Raw genomic sequence first — 19,943 nt, 5'->3', positions numbered from 1 at the left:
TTCCTTTTGAGTGCAGTTAAAGTCCACAAAATGGGGGTGGGGAGTCAAGTTGTTCATCATGAAATGCCTGTGACACTTGTGCCAACACATGGCAGTCTCGATGGCGGTGGATGCATAAAGCGGGGAAAAGGATCTCACTTCCCCAGGGCAAACGATGCCTGCCTGGAGGCTGCTGGGGGTTCTACACTGCCAGAGCAGGGGGCTGCAGCAGGCCTCTGCTGGATGGGGAGCCCCAGACCCAAATGGGGTCCTGCGTTCTCCTTTCCCATTCTGCCAATCAGCTGCTCAGGAGGGGAAGCTAGTTAAGTCTCCCTGACACACACATTCCGTCCTCCCCACCAAATAGTATTGGTAAGATTTACATGTTCGCAAACAGGCTCCACATGAGCAGTCCCAGCAACTATGCTATCCTTCAGATCAAACTAGTCAGCTATATTCATTGTTGGGAAAATGCAATCCCATGAATGGAAAACATACACTTGGGCTGATGCATTGAGATTCTTCACACAAAACACTTATTAATTTGTTTTGAACAAGTGATTTGCCAAGGCAGTTTGCAACAAATCAAAACAAATCAGGAATAAAACCTGGAATAACTGATAACTGAAATCAACAGCAAGACAGCATTTGCCTAAGAAGAGGCACAATTGTACTCCATCTACAGCTCAAGTAAACAAAACGGCTTTTTCCTCACACCTAACAGAAAGTGAAGTAGTTGCCAAGCAAACATGTTTGGGAGTGGCTACCACAGTTGTGGTGCCACAACAGAAAAGGCCCCGTGAACCTTCATACGAAGGTGTATGAAGTCTGATTAGGTTATAATCTGGAAATGTGCTAAGCACCAGAACCGGGTGTGTTTATGGGGGCAGTGAGTTCAAGAAAGACTTGTGTGACTTGTATTCACATTTTCAGCCCTGGAGCCACTGGGGGGTGAACTTCAGCTTCAGTGACAGTTCCTATCTGTAAATAGGGAATAACAGTGAGTTGTGTTTTTACAGGGTTGATGGGAAAGTAGACAAAGACTGCAAATGATTCCGTACATTAAAACGCTGAACTTGATAAATCAAACCCTACACACGCACACACTCACTCCTAGGACCTAGAGACAATCTCGTTAACCTTTCCACATATTAAAGAAATCACACTGAATAAATGTAGTTAAACATATGAATAGATTGTTTTCTGAGCAGGCCAAGCACTTTTATTGACTCTGAGTTGTTAAAAGCGAAGTTGATGACTGCAGCTTGTTCTGAAGCTTCCTCCTGCAACCTTGAGCCTTTAAGTACAATCCTCTGATACTGCTGTCTTTCTGTATTAACTTCAGCCAATCTTGGGTTTGTTTTGCAAATAGCCATGACCAATCCCAAAGCGCCCCCCCCCCCCACCGCTGCCAATGTCTGTGCATGCCGAGTGGAAGCATCTTGCTCTTGTGTGTTTAGATGCTTGGTGCTGCTTCATTAGGCTGGTTCTTTTTATGTTCTCAGAAAAGAACGAAATGGAGAGAGAAATCATTAGCTGCGGTTGGAACAGCTGCAGACAACAGCCGAGGCAGACCTGCCTCTCAGCGCTCTGTCTGGTATTAGGGTACTTATCCATGCATCTATTAACATCTCAATGATAATCTCTCCCTATGCAGACTAATATTTTTAAAAGCTAACATCTCCAAATGTGATAGTGCCTGAGATGCTTTGGGCTCGTGGTTTGAGCAGAAGAGTTGCTAGGTAGCATTAAAACTGAACCAGCTAAGCCCGAGTTATTTAGGCTATAATCCTATACTTACCTACCTGGGAGTAAGTCCCATCTAAATCATTGCAGCTTACTTCTGACTGGACACATACAGGATTGCGGTGTTAGTCACTGAAGCTAAATCACTTTATGTCTAAGAGCTCAGGCTTAACAGATTGTGAATAGGAATGGAATTCATTTGGACCAAATTTTTATATGAACTTACTCAATTCACACCTCCCAAATGTATATTTGAACTGGAACACACTTGTGTGCACACTGTCCAGAATTTTGCGATGCAATTCACAACTTGGAAAATTCACAGAAAAGAGCATATATTATGGAAAAGTGCACATAAAAATGCATTAGGGGAGAACTGCTTGCAAAAAGCTTGCACCCAACGAAAAGTGTATGAAAAAGGTATATATCAGAAGAAATGTGCATGAAAATACGTATGAATTTTCATGCAGACTCCCCCTACCCCCTGAATTTGCATTGTTGTAGAAATGGACCAAAATGAATTTACCATAGGGAAAATGAGAAACTAAGTGAAACCAAAATGGACAGATTCACTCATCCCTTGTTGGGAATTTCCCTTTTAAAAGCATGTCTTTCAATGTTCCTCTCTATGTTCCTGATCATGGCTTTGTACTAACTAGTGCTGTGCCGAAAATTTCTCCTACATTTTTTTCGACCACTCTCATTCTATTTGATAGAAGAGAAATTGCTTTTGAAAAGAAATTTCAGAGAAATTCTCATGGGTTGGGTTTGGGTAACTTGGGCTTACCTTACTTAGGAGGTGGCTGAGGAGTGAGAACCAGTGTCCTGTTTTTCATTGTACAATCATCTCCCTCGCTGCCTGTGGCCTCCTCAGCTTATAGAATCATTGAATAGTAGGGTTGGAAGGGGCCTACAAGGCCATCGAGTCCAACCCCCTGCTCATTGCAGGAATCCAAGTCAGAGCATCCCTGACAAATGGCTGTCCAGCCTCGTCTTGAAGGCCTCCAGTGTGGGAGAGCCCACCACCTCCCCAGGTCATTGGTTCCATTGTCGTATTGCTCTGACACTCAGGAAGTTTTTCCTGATGTTCAGCCGGAATCTGGCTTCCTGTAACTTGAGCTTCCTGCACTTCAATTCAAGCCCAGTTTACGCCACCATGAGGTAATTCCTCCCATGGGGCTTTTTCAGGCCAGGATGTGCAGGCAGCCTGGGAGGCTAGCTGTGATTAAGTAAGCTCAACCCCCCCACACACATAAATAAACTATAAAACATTCTGAATGAAGCAGAACAATGGAAGTCTCTTTCATGGGTGGGTGGGGAGAAAACTTTCAGGAAATTGGAGGACAGATTTTGGCAGAGCACTAGCTCCACCTCGTCCCTAGAGCTAGACACAACACTGCCCCCACTTGCGTGCCGGTGGATGCAAACTGAGGGCCAGGCTGCCAAGACAGTTGATGCTGTTGAAGCACGAAACCCCCCACAACCCTTACCAAAAAAGAAAGAAGCTGTGCTACAAGCCCTGACAATGGGGAGCCCTACCTGGGAGAAACTGTTGAGAATCATTCCTCCCCGTGGAGAAATTCAGTGAAGTTGTCTCCCAGATTTCTCTGCCCACAAGTAAGGTGGAGAATTTCAAGAGGCCATTTGTGCACAGCTCTAGTATTAACCACTGTAACGGTTCCACCCGAAACTCCAGTCCAGGGTTTGCAGGAGTTCTTCTGCCTGTATTAAAAATAACAACTTTTGTATAACAACATAATTGGGGCAGAGAAAATCTACAGGGGATTCTAGATCAAGTGAGTGTGTGTTCAATATAGCTGCTGTTTGTTTTCATGTTTTATTTATTTTGTAAATATCTAGCCTGCCCTTCAGTACCAGACTCTTAGGGTGGTGAAAGGTGAGAGATGTGGTCATGTTTGTAGTGAAGTGTTCCAATGATGTAAGCGGACCCTCTGACATTTCACGGATGGAAATAGGGACACACCAGCAGCCAGTGGCAGCTAGTGGTCACTGGGTCAGGTGGGCTGGAGCAGCTAACGGTAGGTGCAGCCAGAGAAAATAGAAAGCGCTAATGGTGGGTGGGGCCAGGGTAGGCAGAGCTAGCAACCCAATTGCAGCCACAAACCAAAATAAGAAAAGAAAAACAATCCTAGAGTGCAAATGCAACCAGAGAAACCAACCAATGGAACCGCAAAACATAACAATAACAGAAAACCAACAACTCCAGAGTGAAAACACAACCCACCCAAAGGTCGGAAAACCCACGATTCAATCACAAATAAAAAAAAGGGGAAACCGACCCCAGAGTGAACAAACTGCACACACCCCTCTACCAGCTGAACAGTGCAAGCAGGGGAGAGATCACTAGGATGGTAAGGTTTACCCACCCACCCCCGGGCCGCTCAGCTGAGTGCTCAAAAACATCTGAGCAGAGAGAAAAAGGAGACTCCATAGCCCACTTCTGCTTGCTGCTCAGCTGAGCAATGGGGGGCAGGGGGGAGGAGGATCATGAAGAACATGAAGTTTCAGACCTCATTTTCCAAGTGATCTCCCCCAGCAACACACTTAAATGTTGCTAGCTGCACAATGGGGATGAAATTCAGGGTGGTCATAGCAAGGAAGGGAATGGATAAATCTCCCCTACCTGTGCACTGTGAACGTAAACTTGAGAAGAATCCCCACTTCGCCCCGCCTGTAATTAAATAAAAGAATGGAGGCTATGTAAAACTCACTCTATCTCATGTGAATAAGGGCAACAGAGTTAGTGTAACTTCTCTTTGAGGTTTCTTTTTCAAACATTTTTTCTTGCCTCTGCAGCTCCCAAGAGAATTGGATGCTTCTCCTTTCCCTTTGTTACTGGGATTATTACTGTCTTCATGCCTGATTACATGACAAATGCCCTGATTCAAGGAACACTTACATGGAAGTAAATCCCACTGAAATTAACGCGGGCAATTAAATTGAGAAATCTGCTTGGCCACTCCAGGATGCTGGAGTAGATGTACCCTTGGTCTTATCCAGCAAGCAAATCCTGGTGTTCTTAACAGGACTTGTTAAGTACATTTGTTGGGATCAGGATGCATGGAGATTCTGATTCACTCTGGGACAAAAGGAAAAAAAACTCTCCCTGTATTACAGAATACTAAATAAGCAGTTTGTCAAATCTCTTGGGAATGGAAAAACAGATTATTGCAGCTTGGAAGACATTCCATCTACAAGTAAGAAGTGTTGTAACTGACCTTCTCTTCCCACTCTTTATACAACAAAAATACTTTTAAGGTTGTTGTGTGTGTGTGTGTGTGTGTGTGTGTGTGTGTTTTGTTTTTTACAATGTACAGCTATTCCAATAGATTTCCATTATTTGTTCTTTGGGGAAAATGTATTTTTGTTCCCTCCTTGTCAGTGATACCATTGACAAGGATAATTTCTCAGCCATTGGACCCACCTTAAAATCAGCTGTTTTGATTCAGCTATATTTCAGGAGTAAGGTGAAATATTTCTCAGAAGAGAAATGGAGTGACCATCATTTTGTTTTCCACAGAAGCCGCTGTTCTGAGGTCTCTGTTGAATCTAGTGAAATTCAAAACTACCATAAAAATGAGTGCAGTGGCATGCTCCCCAGCAATGTTTTCAGAGGCATATTGCCATCAATATTGGAAGTTATATATAGATATGTTGATAGACTTATCCCCCATTGACTTATCTCATCTCTCCTTTTTAAAGTTATCCAAGTTGGTGGCTATCATAACATCTTGTGGTAGCAAATTCTATAGTATAACAGTGTGCTGTGTGAAGAAGTACTTCCTTTTATCTGTCCCAAATCTCCCACCCATCAGCTTCATACAATGACCCCAGGTTCTAGTATTATGAGAGAGGGAGAAAAATGTCTCCCTATCCACATTCTCTACACCACGCATAATTTTATACGCTTCTATGATATCCCTCCATCTCCCTAAATCAAAAAAGCATCCCATGTCATAACCCTTCCTTCTAGGGGAGTTGCTGTAGTCCCCCAATCATTTTGGTTGCATTTTCTGCCTTTTTTTCAGTTCTGGTATCCTTTCTGAGATCCATATCAAAACTGTACACAGTATTCCAAATGTGGTTGTGCCAGAGATTTGCATAAGGGCATTACAATATTGGCAGTATTATTTTCCAATCCCGTTCCTAATGATCCCTACCATGGAATTTACCCTTTTCACCACAGCTGCACACTGGGTTGATGTTTTCATCAAGCTATCCTCCACAACCCCAATATATTTTTCTTGGTCAGTCACCACCAGCTCTGACCCCACTAGCATATATCTCAGTATATGTAAATGGCTGCCCCCTTTGCCACTCACTGTCATTATAGCGCAATAGTATAAAACCCTTCGTAAGCAATTGTATACAGCCACAAAGTCATGTATAGCATATTACTGGAAGTCTCCAAAGCAGCCAACTAAAGAGCAGTGGGTTCATAACATTTGGGAGACTATGACTACATATAAACTTACTCTGCATGTGCAGCAAGCAAGGGATCCTAACTTTAAGAAAGGTTTTATTGCACCATGGCTTCCATTTATTTCTTATATCAAAGGTCTTCAAACTTTTGATCAAATTCCAGCCAAGTACAGTTGCCTATATTTTTTCTGACTAATACACATATACACACAAAATAACACACACTCACACACGCTGCTTTTATTACTTTATATATATTACATTTCTAATCCACCCAGTAACTAATGTTCTCTGGGTGGATTACAAACAGTTGAATATGCTATAATATATACTGTATAAATTATATTTGTATTCTTTCATTAGGTATTGAGCTCCTACTTAGGGCATCTTACTGTAGATGTTCCATAACCATATTGGTTATAGACTTAGAATTATAATTAATGAATTCCTTCGTGTGTTTTTAGTGATCTTGATTTATTATGTACTGTATGTTCTTTTTGTTGCCTTAATTTTGTTAATTTTCTTTTGACATATAATACAATTTCATGATAAATATAGTAGTAAGCAGGTAAATGTCTACAGAAAAGAACTCATTTTCATAGCGTGCATGGGTCATTCCTCCAGCAGCTCATTTTATTCAAGAGGTGAAGTGCAATTAAATAAATAACCCTAAAAGAAAAGGCAGTGATTGAAGGAGGCTTCTTAAAATATACAGCCACAGTGTCATTCTATGAAACCTTATTTTTAAACTGTACTACTAGGAAAAACCTTTTTACATTTGGATTTCTTTCTTTTTAAAAATAAGAATGCATTCCAAAAACCTTAAGATATTTTATTCAAAAGCAGACCCAAAAGTTTTGGGGGAGCAGGGGGGAATCGGAGATTAATAGTGTATGTCTAATCAGAAATAAGGCCCATTGAGTTCAATGGGACTTAATCCCACGTAACCTTGCTGAAGAATCAGTATATCGATTCAGAGAAACAAAGTTGGGGGACAGGCTATTTCACAAAACCATTTCTCTTCAAATTACTTTGTCAATTGCACTTATTTTTGGTTAAATCACTATTTCTCCCTAGTGCTGGCTCCCTCTCGGTTACTGCTCAGGGGGAAAATGTTGCCTTTACATACCTCTAATCATGTTTCCAACCCTTCTCAGGGAAATGTGGGTTTACCATTAACATGGATATTGAGGGGGTAAAATGTGAAAAAATTCAACTACAGTACTTGTTGCAAAGGTTCTTTATCCTTGAGAACCATCTGGACAATCTTTCTAGCAATTTATTAGCATACTTCAGTGCACAAAGTGCTGCAGAAAACCCCTCTTATTTATCTCCCCCATCTCCCAATCTTGTAAGAAATGTAATTATGTTATTCCTATTCTGCAGATGAGGAACTCTTGAGACTCAAGGCCATCCACCCAGGCCAAAGCAATGAAAGCATCCTCAGTTCAAATTCCAGACTGACTACTGAACTACTATTAGGGTTCACTCACTGGGTATTGGGACTGACTTGAAGTTTGCGGGGTTTCATCTCCTTCTTGAGAGGAAAAAGGGTGGGCTAATTTCTGCTTAGCTTCATGTGACTGTTTACTATAAGTTCCACTTCCAAATCTAAAAGGTTCCATAATTAGAGCCACCAAGCACAAGCCAAGTTCAGCTTCTCAATCCACCAGGCGCCATACACACCCTGTCTTAGCACCATAAGGGGGCTCTGCCCCAACCTTACCTGACTATATGCTTTCATTTGACAAGCACTATCCCTTAGACTCCAAGCCTCTGCCTCCTGAATTTCAGGATCAGAGCCTCAGGAAATCTGGCAATTTGGGCTCTAACTGTTAATCAGTTATTTAGTCAGATGAACTGATTAAAAACGTTTTGATTGGCTACTAAAACAACACCCCCAAATGTCAGTCAGCACTTTTAAAAATAGTTAATTAATTTTAATGCAATGATTACACAAACTTCAGATGGTAAGGCTTTCTTTAAAAAAGTATTCCCTCTTCACTTTGACATAGGAAATTAGATATGTACATGTGTGTGCATTTTATAATGCACCATCTGCTATAATAGAACAGCAAATTTCCTAGATACCTGGGAAGTGCTGCACAGAAAGTTGCTGAATCATTGTCTACAGAGCTATTTATAAGAATTTGCCACTGTTCTAATTGGGCCTTATGTTTCTTTTGACACAGCAGCTTTTAACAGTATTTTTTGTGCGTATACAATTGCTGAGGGAGTACCTTCTGGTTAATTGATCCATACTTGTGATACATGGTTTGCAATTTTCTTAGCTAAGTCACACTCCTTATCAAACTAGTTGCTTTTCCAACACCAATGACCTCCAATATTTGATTTAACCCAAAATTTAAATCTCTCCTGAAGAAGAGCTTCCAGATCAGAAAATTCAGATAAGTCACTGTCTGGATTAGAAGCCTCCATCAGAGTATTTTTCCCTTTCAGAAGAGTCTGAGAATTCAAATATTGAGAAATTCCTTCTTTCATTTCTGTCCTAATCCTTTGATGTGTATCAGTAAATTCCGACATTTACAGGAGTAGGGAGATAACTGGCAAAAAATCTGGACAATCAACAGAAAGTAGCTCGTGATCCATAGTACTACTACTAAATAAATTCACCTACATAATCCGCTATAACATTCCCACTGAGAATTAGAAAAAGGCGCCTTACAAACTGGAACAAACTCCAGCATATGTTATCTTTACATTTTTATGCCCAATCATGTCTTAAAGCACTAACCTCAACCTCATTTAACCTCCCCTTCCTGGACAATAACATTTCCTGATTATTTGGCCCAATTCTTGCATTTAACAACCATTCTATCAGTCTGCAGCAGTAACAAAGAAGGGAAGCAAGGCCACCATCAGCTCTGCTGTGAAGCCAGCTCCATCAGGCTTTGCCTCTCCCCCAGCTGTCAACCAGCACCCATTCCATCTGGCTGTAGCAACATATGATAGGAAGCAGGGCACTCCATTAGCTCAGATGAGACATCAGCAATTTTTGCCACTCCTCTCTTCCAATTTCTTTCCATTCTAGCTGGTTCATGATAACACCAAGAACTTCTGGCTGCATTACAACTGGCCATTATAAGAGCAGTGTAACATTAAGCCCTATGAAGAGAGCCTGAAAGAATTGGGCATGCTTAGCCTTGAGAAGACTGAGGGGAGATAGGATAGCACTGTTCAAGTACTTGAAAGGTTGTCACAGAGAGGAAGGCCAGGATCTCTTCTTGCTCATCCCGGAGTGCAGGACACGGAATAATGGGCTCAAGTCGCAGGAAGCCAGATTCTCGCTGAACATCAGGAGAAACTTCCTGACTGTTAGAGCAATATGACAATGGAACCAATTACCTAGGGAGGTAGCGGGCTCTCTCACGTTGGGGGCATTCAAGACGAGGCTGGTTAGCCTTCTGTCAGGGATGCTTTGACTTAGATTCCTTTATTGAGCAGGGGGTTGGACTCGATGGTCTTATAGGCCCCTTCCAACCCTACTATTCTATGATTCTATAATTCTATGACTTGTAGCCATGCAGCTAAGATCCAAGAAGGAGGCCTAGAGGGGCCAGGGGAAGAGATGGGACTTACCCCTCCCGATGAAGGAGCGAGGGCCCCTCCAACCCCGTTGGTCGAGCCGGGCAGTTTAGAACCAGACGTGGGGACTGTGCCAGCCATGGAGCCGGAGCCAGTGGAGGGGGAGAGCAGAGAAAGGTTGTTGGGAGACGGTATAAGCAGTCCCACCTTCCTTGCTGCTCAAGCCTCTGACCCTACATTACAAACTTGCCAAGAAGAGGCTGAATGGGGCATAGCTGCTGTCTCTTCAGCCTAGCCAGTGCATTGGGGGGGGGGGGTGCGTGTGTGTGTGCACGGGGTCTTGTATCAAGAATTTGCCCCAAAGGGCTGTGGGATGAAATGGACCTTGCAGCATCAGCTGGTTGTGCCCAGGTCTATCGAGAGCAAGTTCTCCGCTTAGCCCATGAAGTCACCTGTGGGGGACATCCCAGCATCAAGCAGACACAGAGCTGGGTAACGAAAGCGTTTCATTGGCCCCTAGTGGCTAAAGCAGTGAAGGACTTTTGTCTGTCCTGCAATGTGTCAGAAAGGGGGTTTTAACTGGGACCATCCAAAACCACCCCTCCAACCCCTCCCTCTTATTGAGGCTCCCTTTGAATGGATTGGAATTGACATTGTGGGTCCCTTTCCCCCTCCTACCAAAACAGGGAAGAAGTTTATTCTGACTGTTACTGACTTTGCCACTCGATATGCTGAGGCTGTGCCTCTGTCTAACATCATGGAAACTACACTGGCTAAAGCCATACTCTCCATTTGTTCCTGTCTAGGAATGCCCAAGACCACCGGGTTTGTTTCTGGATTACTGCACAAAATGTGGGAGATCGGGTCCCACAGTTCTAGTCACACCTAAAAAAAGATATTGTAGAGCTTGAAGAAGTGCACAAAGGGGCTCATTTAGCTTGGGAAAAAATGGAGGGTAAGGGGAGATGTGATAGAGGTGTACAAAATTATGCATTTTTCTCCCTCTCTCAAAATACTAGAATCCGGGTCATCCTATGAAGCTGATTGGTCCTTTTATCTAAGGAAGGACTTCTTCACACAGTGCATAATTAAACTATGGAACTCGCTACCATAGGATGTAGTGAGGGCCACCAATTTGGAAGGCTTTAAAAGGGGGTGGGACAAATTCATGGAGGAAAAGGCTATTGATGGCTACTAGTCCTGATGGCTATGTGCTACCTCCAGTACCAGAGGCAGTATGCCAATGTACACCCGTTGCTGGGGAACATGGGTGGGAGGGTGCTGTTGCGCTCATGCCCTGCTTGTGGGTTCCCAGTTGACAGCTGGTTGGCCACTGTGTGAACAGAATGCTGGACTAGATGGATCCTTCGTCTGATCCAGCATGGCTTTTCTAATGTTCTGGGGGGTGGGGGGTGGAGACCTCCCACAGTGTTCTATATCACCACCAGACTAATGGTTTGGTGGAGCCTTTCAGACTCTGGGCCAAATGATTCAGGCTTACACCGCCAAGCACCTTGCAGATTGGGACCAAGCTTTGCCGTTCCTGCTTTTTGCCTACTGTGATGCCCCTCAGGAGAGCATGGGCTTCTCTGCCAACGAATCCGAAGATTCGGGGCTCATTGGACGGGCAGAATGGGAGGGGATGCTGGCCTCCTCCCCTCAGTCAGTTGTTGCTTTCATGTAGACTTTGCAGAACACCCTGAGGGATGTATGGGAGGTGGCTCAGCACAATCTTGCCCAAGCCCAACATGAGCAATGGACTTGGTATGATCAGCAAGCCAAGCTGTGGGTGTTTCACCTGGGGGATCAGGTGCTTGTGCTCAAGCCCATTAAACCCAACAAACTGGCCGTGAAGTGGGATGACCCCCTGGTGGTTAAACAAAAGCTGGGAGAGGTTAATTATCTAGTGTCCTTCCCAGATTCACCATGTAAACATGTTAAAACCATACATTAGCCAGGACCATGTTGTGTTCTGGTTTGCGGCTGAAAAGGACGATGTGGGGGAAGTGATAGACATGTTAGAGGAGTGCCAAGGGGCTGGAGGGATTGAAGAGGTTATTCTTCCCCCATCCCTAACCCCTGACTCAGCAACAGCAGCTCTGGGCACCCCTTAAGGATCATAAGGCTATGTTTTCTGCTGTGCCTGGGCGAACCTCCCTAGCCCAGCATTTAATTCTGACAGGGGATCACCCACCCATTCAGTCCATGCCTTATATTGCTACAGGGAAGCATGCAGTGGATATTGCTACTGAAATCAAGGCCATGTTGGATTTGGGGGTGATCCGGCCTTCCCATAGTCCCCGGTCCTCTCCAGTGGTGTTGGTGGACAAAAAGAAGGAGGGGGTTATTAGATTCTGTGTTGATTACCAACATCTGACCCAACTGACCCAGCCAGATCCATATCTCATGCTGATGATCTCCTGGAACAGCTGGGGGGGGGGAGAGTACAACTGACTTGACCAAAGGGTACTGGCAAGTGCCCCTTGATGAGGATGCCGCTTTAAAATCTGCGTTTGTGACCCATTTGGGCATCTACCAGTTCTCGGTCCTCCTGTTTGTTGTGAAAGGAGGGTAGTGTACCTTTCAGAGATTTAACAGTGGGCTGTTGAATGGACTGGGGGCTTTAGCCTGTGTGTATCTAGATGATGTGGCTATTTTTAGTCAAACCTGGGAGTCCCACCTAGATCATATTTGCTACGTGTTCCAAAGGATCCAAGAAGCAGGCCTAAAAGTTAAGGCCTCTAAGTGTTAATTTGGCCTGGGGGAGGTTACTTATTTGGGCCACATTGTAGAAGGGGGTTCCATCAAACCCCTCGATGCAAAGATTGTTTCTAGTCGGGATTGGCTGGTGCCCAAGACCAAGGAACAGGTGCAGTCTTTTCTGGGCTTGGCATTACTGGCAGTTCATTCCCCATTTCAGCAATGTGGCCACCCCCCTGATGGATTTGTGTAAGAAGCAACCTGTGCAGGTGCAGCGGTCTGAACAGTGCCAACAGGCTTTTGATCTGCTTAAGACTAAGCTGGTGGATTATCCGATCCTGTAGGCATCTGATTTCAAAGCCCCCTTTGTACTTCAGATGGATGCTTTGGAGGCTGAGCTGGGGATAGTGCTGTTGCAAGAGGGGCCTGATCAAGAACTTCACCCTGTGGTCTATTTGAGTAAAAAAACTTCTGGCTCAGGAGGAGTGTATGGCCATTGTGTGGCCTTTGGGTAAACTTCACCCCTACCTTTGGGGTCGTCAGTTCCAGTTACAAACTGACCACACACCCTTGAGTTGGCTGGACTGGGTAAAAGGTTCTAACCAGAAGTTATTGCACTGGAGCTTAGCTCTGCAGGAGTATGATTTTGCTGTTGCTCACATCCAGGGCAAGAAGAATATCTTGGCAGATGGCCTCTCACATGCTTATGGCTCAGACCAGAAGGTCCGAGCGAGGGGCTCATTCAATCATTAGTGTTTTATGGGATAAAGTATTTTTAATCAACTAGGTTTGGCTGTATGAAGGTTTTCTTTTTTTGAGAGAAAATGTTTTGTTGTCTTCTTTGGAGGGTTTAGCTATAAGGGCCTTCAACAGCAGGATGGAGAATCTGGGGTAAATGCCCTGGGATTCCATCTTCCCAAGGCGGGGGTGGGGGTGGGGGTGGGGATGTGAAGAATGGGGGCCTGCTCTGTGCTGTGAGAATAGGCTGGGCTGCCATGTCCGAGGGAACCACCTGGAGCTGGTTGTTATCTAGCAGCTCCTTGGTCCTGCTGCTCAAGACCAAGCTCAGTCCCTGTTAATTGGGAAAGAGGTAACAGCTGTGTTCTATGGGAAGATCCTGCTTTGTCAGAGGTGAGGGCTGAGCACTGATTGGTTATACATATTCTGCCCTGAGTTGCTAGGGCCTGGTCTTAAATAGGGGGCTGAAAAATAGGTGGCTCTTCTTCCTTTGCCCTGACAGTTCTTGGAAGTGTTGAAGGCTGGAAACTATCCTGGAAGGCCCATACTTGGTATTTATAGGATAGACTAGCTAGCTTTGTTCTTTTGCTTGGGGGTGCATATAAAGGCTCTCAGCACTCCTGGGTTTTATGTTCATTATAATCGTGTTTGTAATTTCCTGTACAAGCTACCACCTCTCCCCTTCCTTTCCAATTGTTGCTTTTCCTTCAATAAACATTTCCCCAACTTTTAGTTGGTGTGGTGTGTTCTGCATAACTTCAGTGCCTATTGGCCAGGGTGGAAAGCTACTGGGTTATTACAGGGATTTGTGGCCAGGTTTGGGCTGTCCTACCTTGCAGTGTTGTTGGGATTAGTCTCAGCAATCCTTCACAATCTGTAAACTGCTCTGGAGCCTTTCTGGGTAAAGAGCAGGGTACAAATGCTTGAAATACACTTAAATCACCAGTTTCAAGAATATGGAAAGCAGACATTGGGGTTCCAACATAAACAGATAGTCCTATGATTTCTCCCACATACTGTCTACTTGGTCCTTAGCAGCTGCAGGGGGAAGAGAAGCACAGACCACTAACAACTGGCATAATGTAAATTTGAGCAAGGCAGTTATTGTTCCTCCTGTGCTGTGACCCTCTCAAAATTGCCCCCTTTACTTAGATAGCAATGAGGTTTTTAAAGCGCTTCTACAGTGCTAATGGAGGCTTTTTAAAAGACTAAGGGTGCAATCCTGTCTGGGGTATGCTGGGAGCTGTAGGACTTTTTTCTGTCTAAACATGCATAGGATTGTACCCTTAAAATAAAGCCCATAAACACAGAGAATCCCTATAAACTTGCACCCAAAAAAGTATTTCTAACTTATATAAACACACAATTAAGCTATTAACACATTAAGCTTAATGTATTAAGCTTAATTCCCCTTCATGGATCACTGCCTTGTTGTGGCGAAGGGGCTTGCGTAACTCAGTGAAGCCATAAGCTATGCCATGCAGGGCCACCCAAGATGGACAGGTCATGGCAGAGAGTTCTGACAAAATGTGGTCCACTGGAGAAGGAAATAGCAACCCACTCCAGTATTCTTGCCAAGAAAACCCCATGGAACGTATCACAAGGCTAAAAGAGATGACGCCGGAAGATGAGCCCCTCAGGTCGGAAGGTGTCCAATATACTACTGGGGAAGAGCAGAGGGCATTTCCAAGTAGCGCCAGAAAGAGTGACGCGGCTGGGCCAAAGCCGAAAGGACACTCATCTGTGGATGTGTCTGGTTGTGAAAAGAAAATCCGAGGCTGTAAAGAACAATATTGTTTAGCAACCTGGAATGTCACATCAATGAATCAAGGTAAGCTAGAGGTGGTCAAACATGAGATGGCAAGATTGAACATCGACATCTTGGGAATCAGTGAACTCAAATGGACAGGCATGGGCAAATTTAATTCAGGTGACCATCATATCTACTACTGTGGGCAAGAATCCCTTAGAAGAAATGGAGTAGCACTCATAGTCAACAAAAGGGTGGGAAAAGCAGTACTGGGGTACAATCTTAAACGACAGAATGATCTCAGTACAAATCCAAGGCAAACCATTCAACATCACAGTAATTCAGGTCTATGCCCCAACCACTGATGCCGAAGAAGCTGAGGTTGATCAGTTCTATGAAGACCTACAACACCTTCTAGAACACACACCAAAAAAAGATGTCCTCTTCATCATAGGGGATTGGAATGCTAAAGTAGGAAGTCAAGAAATCACTGGGATAACAGGCAGGCATGGCCTTGGTGTACAAAATGAAGCAGGACAAAAGCTAATAGAGTTTTGCCAAGAGAACATGCTGATCATAGCAAACATTCTTTTCCAGCAGCACAAGAGGCAACTCTACACATGGACATCAACAGATGGTCAATATCGAAATCAGATTGATTATGTCCTTTGTAGTCAAAGATGGAGAAGCTCTACACAGTCAGTAAAAACAAGACCTGGAGCTGACTGTGGCTCAGATCATGAGCTTCTTGTTGCAAAATCTCGGCTTAAATTGAAGAATGTAGGGAAAACAACTAAACCATTCAGGTATGACTTCAATCATATCCCTTATGAGTATACAGTGGAGGTGAGGAATAGATTTCAGGGATTAGACCTGACAGTATGGAGATGACAGTATTCCAGCTGAGCGATTTAAAATCCTTAAAGATGATGCTGTTAAAGTGCTGCATTCAATATGCCAACAAATTTGGAACACTCAACAATGGCCGCAAGACTGGAAAAGGTCAGTTTACATTCCAATTCCAAAGGCGGGCAATGCCAAAGAGTGTTCAAACTACCGCACAATTGCGCTCATTTCACATGCCAGCAAGGTGATGCTCAAAATCCTACAAGCTAGGCTTCAGCAGTATGCGAACCGAGAACTACCGGAAGTACAAGCGGGGTTTCGAAGAGGCAGAGGAACTAGAGATCAAATCGCCAACGTTCGCTGGATCATGGAGAAAGCAAGAGAATTCCAGAAAAACGTTTATTTCTGCTTCATTGACTACGCTAAAGCCTTTGATTGTGTGGATCACAACAAACTGTGGCAAATCCTTAAAGTGATGGGAGTACCAGACCACCTTACCTGTCTCCTGAGAAACCTGTACGAGGGTCAAGAAGCAACAGCAAGAACCAGACATGGAACAACCGAGTGGTTCCAAATTGGGAAAGGAGTACGACAAGGCTGCATATTGTCACCCTGCTTATTTAACTTATATGCAGAGTACATCATGAGAAACACCGGGTTGGATGAATCACAGGTCGGAATTAAGATTGCCGGGAGAATTATCAACAACCTCCGATATGTAGACGATACCACCCTAATGGCAGAAAGCGAAGAGAATCTAAAGAGCCTCTTGTTGAGGGTGAAAGAGGAGAGTGCAAAAGCTGGTTTGAAACTCAAATTTAAAAAAACTAAGATCATGGCATCTGGCCCCATCACTTCCTGGCATATAGAAGGGGAAGAAATGGAAGCAGTGACAGATTTTACTTTCTTGGGCTCCAAGATCACCGCAGACGGTGACTGTAGCCATGAAATTAAAAGACACTTGCTCCTTGGGAGGAAAGCTATGGCAAACCTAGACAGCATAGGAAGAAGCAGAGACATCACCTTACCGACAAAGGTCCGTCTAATCAAAGCTATGGTTTTCCCAGTAGTAACGTATGGCTGTGAGAGCTGGACTATAAGGAAGGCTGAGCGTCGAAGAATGGATGCTTTCGAACTGTGGTGCTGGAGAAGACTCTTACGAGTCCCCTGGACTGCAAGGAGGTGAAATCAGTCTATCCTAAAGGAAATCAGCCCTGAGTGCTCATTGGAAGGACAGATACTGAAGCTGAAGCTCAAATATTTTGGCCACCTAACGCGAAGAGAAAACTCTCTGGAAAAGACCCTGATGCTGGGAAAGACTGAAGGCAAAAGGAGAAGGGGACGACAGAGGATGAGATGGCTAGATAGCATCACCGATGCAATGAATATGAACTTGAGCACACTCCGGGAGAGAGCGCAGGACAGGAAGGCCTGGCGTGCTATGGTCCATGGGGTCCTTAAGAGTCGGACACGACTGAACAACATTATGCTTAATTAATTAAGCTTAATTAAGTTTAATTAATTAATTTAATTATTTTATTAATTATTTCATTACTAATTTATTACTAATTTATTTATTTATTATTTAATTATTCTAACTAAATAAAAATTTAAAATAAAAATTTAAAAATATAATCCCCATCTGAATTCTGAAAAGTGTATAAAAAGACTTAAAATAAAATAAGATTTTAAAATATATAAGATTTTAAATTAAATAATTTTTTATTTTATTATAAAAAAATAAAATAAATAATAAAAATTTATTATAAAATAAGATTTTAACAATATAATCCCCATCTGAATTCTGAAAAGTGTATAAAAAGACTTAAGGGCGCAATCCTATGGGGGCAGCCGTAAGCCTTCAAACTCAGAGGCTTACAGCCATCCAAAGCAGAGTGGGGGGTGGAGCAGCAGTGCTCCTCCTGTTCTGTGTTTTCACCCCATCTAACTGAGGCGTCGGGAAGGAGGCTGGAGAGTCATGGTGATACAGCATAAGCCTTTCCTCCCACCAGCATGCCCCCTTTCTCTTCCCTCCAAGGCCATCTTTGCAACCTCAGAGAGGCACCCAGTGCAGTTCTCTCTTAGGCTGGCTGTAACCAGGAGTGGGGAACTTCAATTACTGCTGTCACCGACCTTGGATCCAGAAATCCAAACTATCCTGTAGCCCCCCAGACTCTAAGAGCCATAGGATTGCTCTCTAATCCTGTTAAGACTCTAACAGTTCTCAAAAGATCCTTAGGTGACTCGTAATTCAGCACTAGGCACAAACTGCCATGTGGTTTAGCTGACTCTAAAGCAGACTGGTGGGGCAACAGCACAAATGGTGTCGATTGTGGTTTTGAATAGTTCAAACAGCAAGGCCTTACCTCATAGCCCCTGAGCAAAGGGTATGTCTAAGAGTCAAAGGCCAAGAGCTCTTTAGCTCATACTTCAGCAGGAGCCTGAGCTTTTAATACCTCTGGCAGATGGAAAACAAAGCCTTAGGTTATCTCACCTGGGACTCTTGCCTCTCAGCTCCACCATCCTATACACAGGATATGATTTGCATGAGTATGACAGCTTGAAAAAGGAATAACATTTATTTATTAATTAACACACAAATCAGCCTTCTCCAGCCTAGTACCATTCAGATGTTTTTGACTTCAACTCCCATTAAGCCTAGTCAGCATGGCCATGGTATGGAATGCCAGGAGCTGCAGTCCAAAACATCGGGCCGTACCAGGCTGGAGAACACAATACAAATCATGTTGGCCCTGTGTGCAGCTCCCACATGGAATTGCGGGTTTATACAAATGGCGCTTCCACACAAGCACATCTTCTGTTTGTCTCAGTTCAAAGTGCTTTAAAGACCTAAACAGCCTTCTCCGAAAGCAATCTCCATGCCAATGTGTGTGAATCTGTGCAAGGGTGTGTAAGAGAGAAAAGACCGGTAACATACAGGGGCCGTGACTCAGTGGTAGAGTGCCTGCTTTGCATGCGTAAGGCCTCAGGTTCGATCTCCAGGTAGGGCTGGAAAAATTCCTGCGGGAAACCCTGGAGAACCATTCCTGCCAGTCGGTGCTGACAACACTGGGCGAGATGGACCAACGGTCTGATTCTGTATAAGGCAGCATCCTATATTCATGTATCATGATTTCTACCTAGTTCTGAGGCAGTCAACCTGAGACCGGATGGTACCACTTCAGATTGGGGGGGGGGGATGGGATGGGACCAACATTTTAAAAAGCCCAGCACATAGGAAACCAGCAAGTGAAGGCAGGCAGCTAGGAGAGAACTCTTTCTCCTGCCACCTGCATGGAAGAACTTTGGGGGAAGCGTGGAAGTATCATGCCCGCAACACATGATTGTGACAGCTTGAAAAAGGAGCAACATACCAATCAGCCTTCTCCAGCCTAGCACCATTCAGATGTTTTTGAGTTCAACTCAGCACCCCTCAGTCTGAAATGGTCCCATCCTGACACGGGCTCATCGCTCCTCCTCATTAGGCCGTAACAAAAATCCTGCATGTGGAAGCGCCGCTTTCCTCTTACACGCGGGTTCTGCAAGTGGGTAAATCGCGATTTTATTGGCAAGAACTCCCACTCAGAGATGGCACGGCCCCGCCACAGATTAACCACCTCAGCCGTGGGCCTTTGCCCGAGAGCGTCGCCTTCCCTCAGGATACATTTTATATTGGAAACACGACTACTTTCAAACTAGGCTGCCACCTACTCCTTCGTCGCCTCCTCACAAATCTCCCCTCTCTGACTTCCTCTTGTTTTTAAATGTAATAATAAAAAGAACACGCCCCCCCCCCCCCACGAAAATTCCCCGAAGAAGAAGCCCTCCTCCTCCTCTTACGGCCGTTGGCTTGGCTTCTTTTCAAAATGGACGCCCCACAAGACCGGCGCGGAGGCCGCTCTCTCTTTTCCGGTCCTCCCGACTCTATGGCCGGGTTGTGTGCGCGTGTGTTTTTTAAGCAGCCGCCTGGTCACTCCCTTCGGCCTGCCAATATGACGAGAGGACGGCGGCGTAGGCGCACGCGCACACCGCAGCGGGCGGGGGGGGAAAGGAAGCCGGGACACGTCACTTCCGGTGTTGCGTGCGCCGCCAGCCGCCAGCCAACGAATCGGCCTGTGCGTCTCGCTCTCTCCTCCCGCCCCCGCCGCCGCCGCCGCCGCTCTCCCTCCTCCTTCACCTACTTACACACACCGTT

At 44.6% G+C, this 19,943-nt stretch overlaps 1 protein-coding gene across 14 annotated transcripts; it reads right to left on the bottom strand.

The window, feature by feature from the left end:
* Nucleotides 1–503: 503 nt before the first annotated feature.
* On the bottom strand, nucleotides 504–19,929 carry LOC146338645 (uncharacterized). Of its 14 annotated transcripts, XR_014784874.1 has the most exons (8): nucleotides 19,589–19,716; nucleotides 19,123–19,287; nucleotides 18,243–18,307; nucleotides 13,985–14,049; nucleotides 5,171–5,295; nucleotides 4,370–4,417; nucleotides 3,265–3,447; nucleotides 504–1,468 (listed from the first exon to the last, which is right to left on the bottom strand). XR_014784874.1 is itself a non-coding variant. In XM_084814195.1 (7 exons), the coding sequence occupies exons 3-7, from the start codon at nucleotides 18,269–18,271 to the stop codon at nucleotides 1,436–1,438; spliced, it is 369 nt and encodes a 122-aa protein (XP_084670321.1). In that variant the 5' UTR covers nucleotide 18,272; nucleotides 19,123–19,287; nucleotides 19,589–19,929; the 3' UTR covers nucleotides 1,173–1,435. The 14 variants fall into 14 exon arrangements, 2 of the variants coding, with proteins under 2 accessions (XP_084670321.1, XP_084670320.1); XR_014784873.1 differs by lacking the exon at nucleotides 5,171–5,295 and having other exon boundaries at nucleotides 18,243–18,272; nucleotides 19,589–19,929; XR_014784870.1 differs by lacking the exon at nucleotides 5,171–5,295 and having other exon boundaries at nucleotides 19,589–19,691.
* Nucleotides 19,930–19,943: the final 14 nt, after the last annotated feature.

This window comes from Heloderma suspectum, chromosome 9, assembly GCF_057233095.1.
Source record: "Heloderma suspectum isolate Gila_16-S chromosome 9, 16-S_ref, whole genome shotgun sequence".
Taxonomy (NCBI): Eukaryota; Metazoa; Chordata; class Lepidosauria; order Squamata; family Helodermatidae; genus Heloderma; species Heloderma suspectum.
This window is presented reverse-complemented; position numbering and strand designations above follow the sequence as displayed.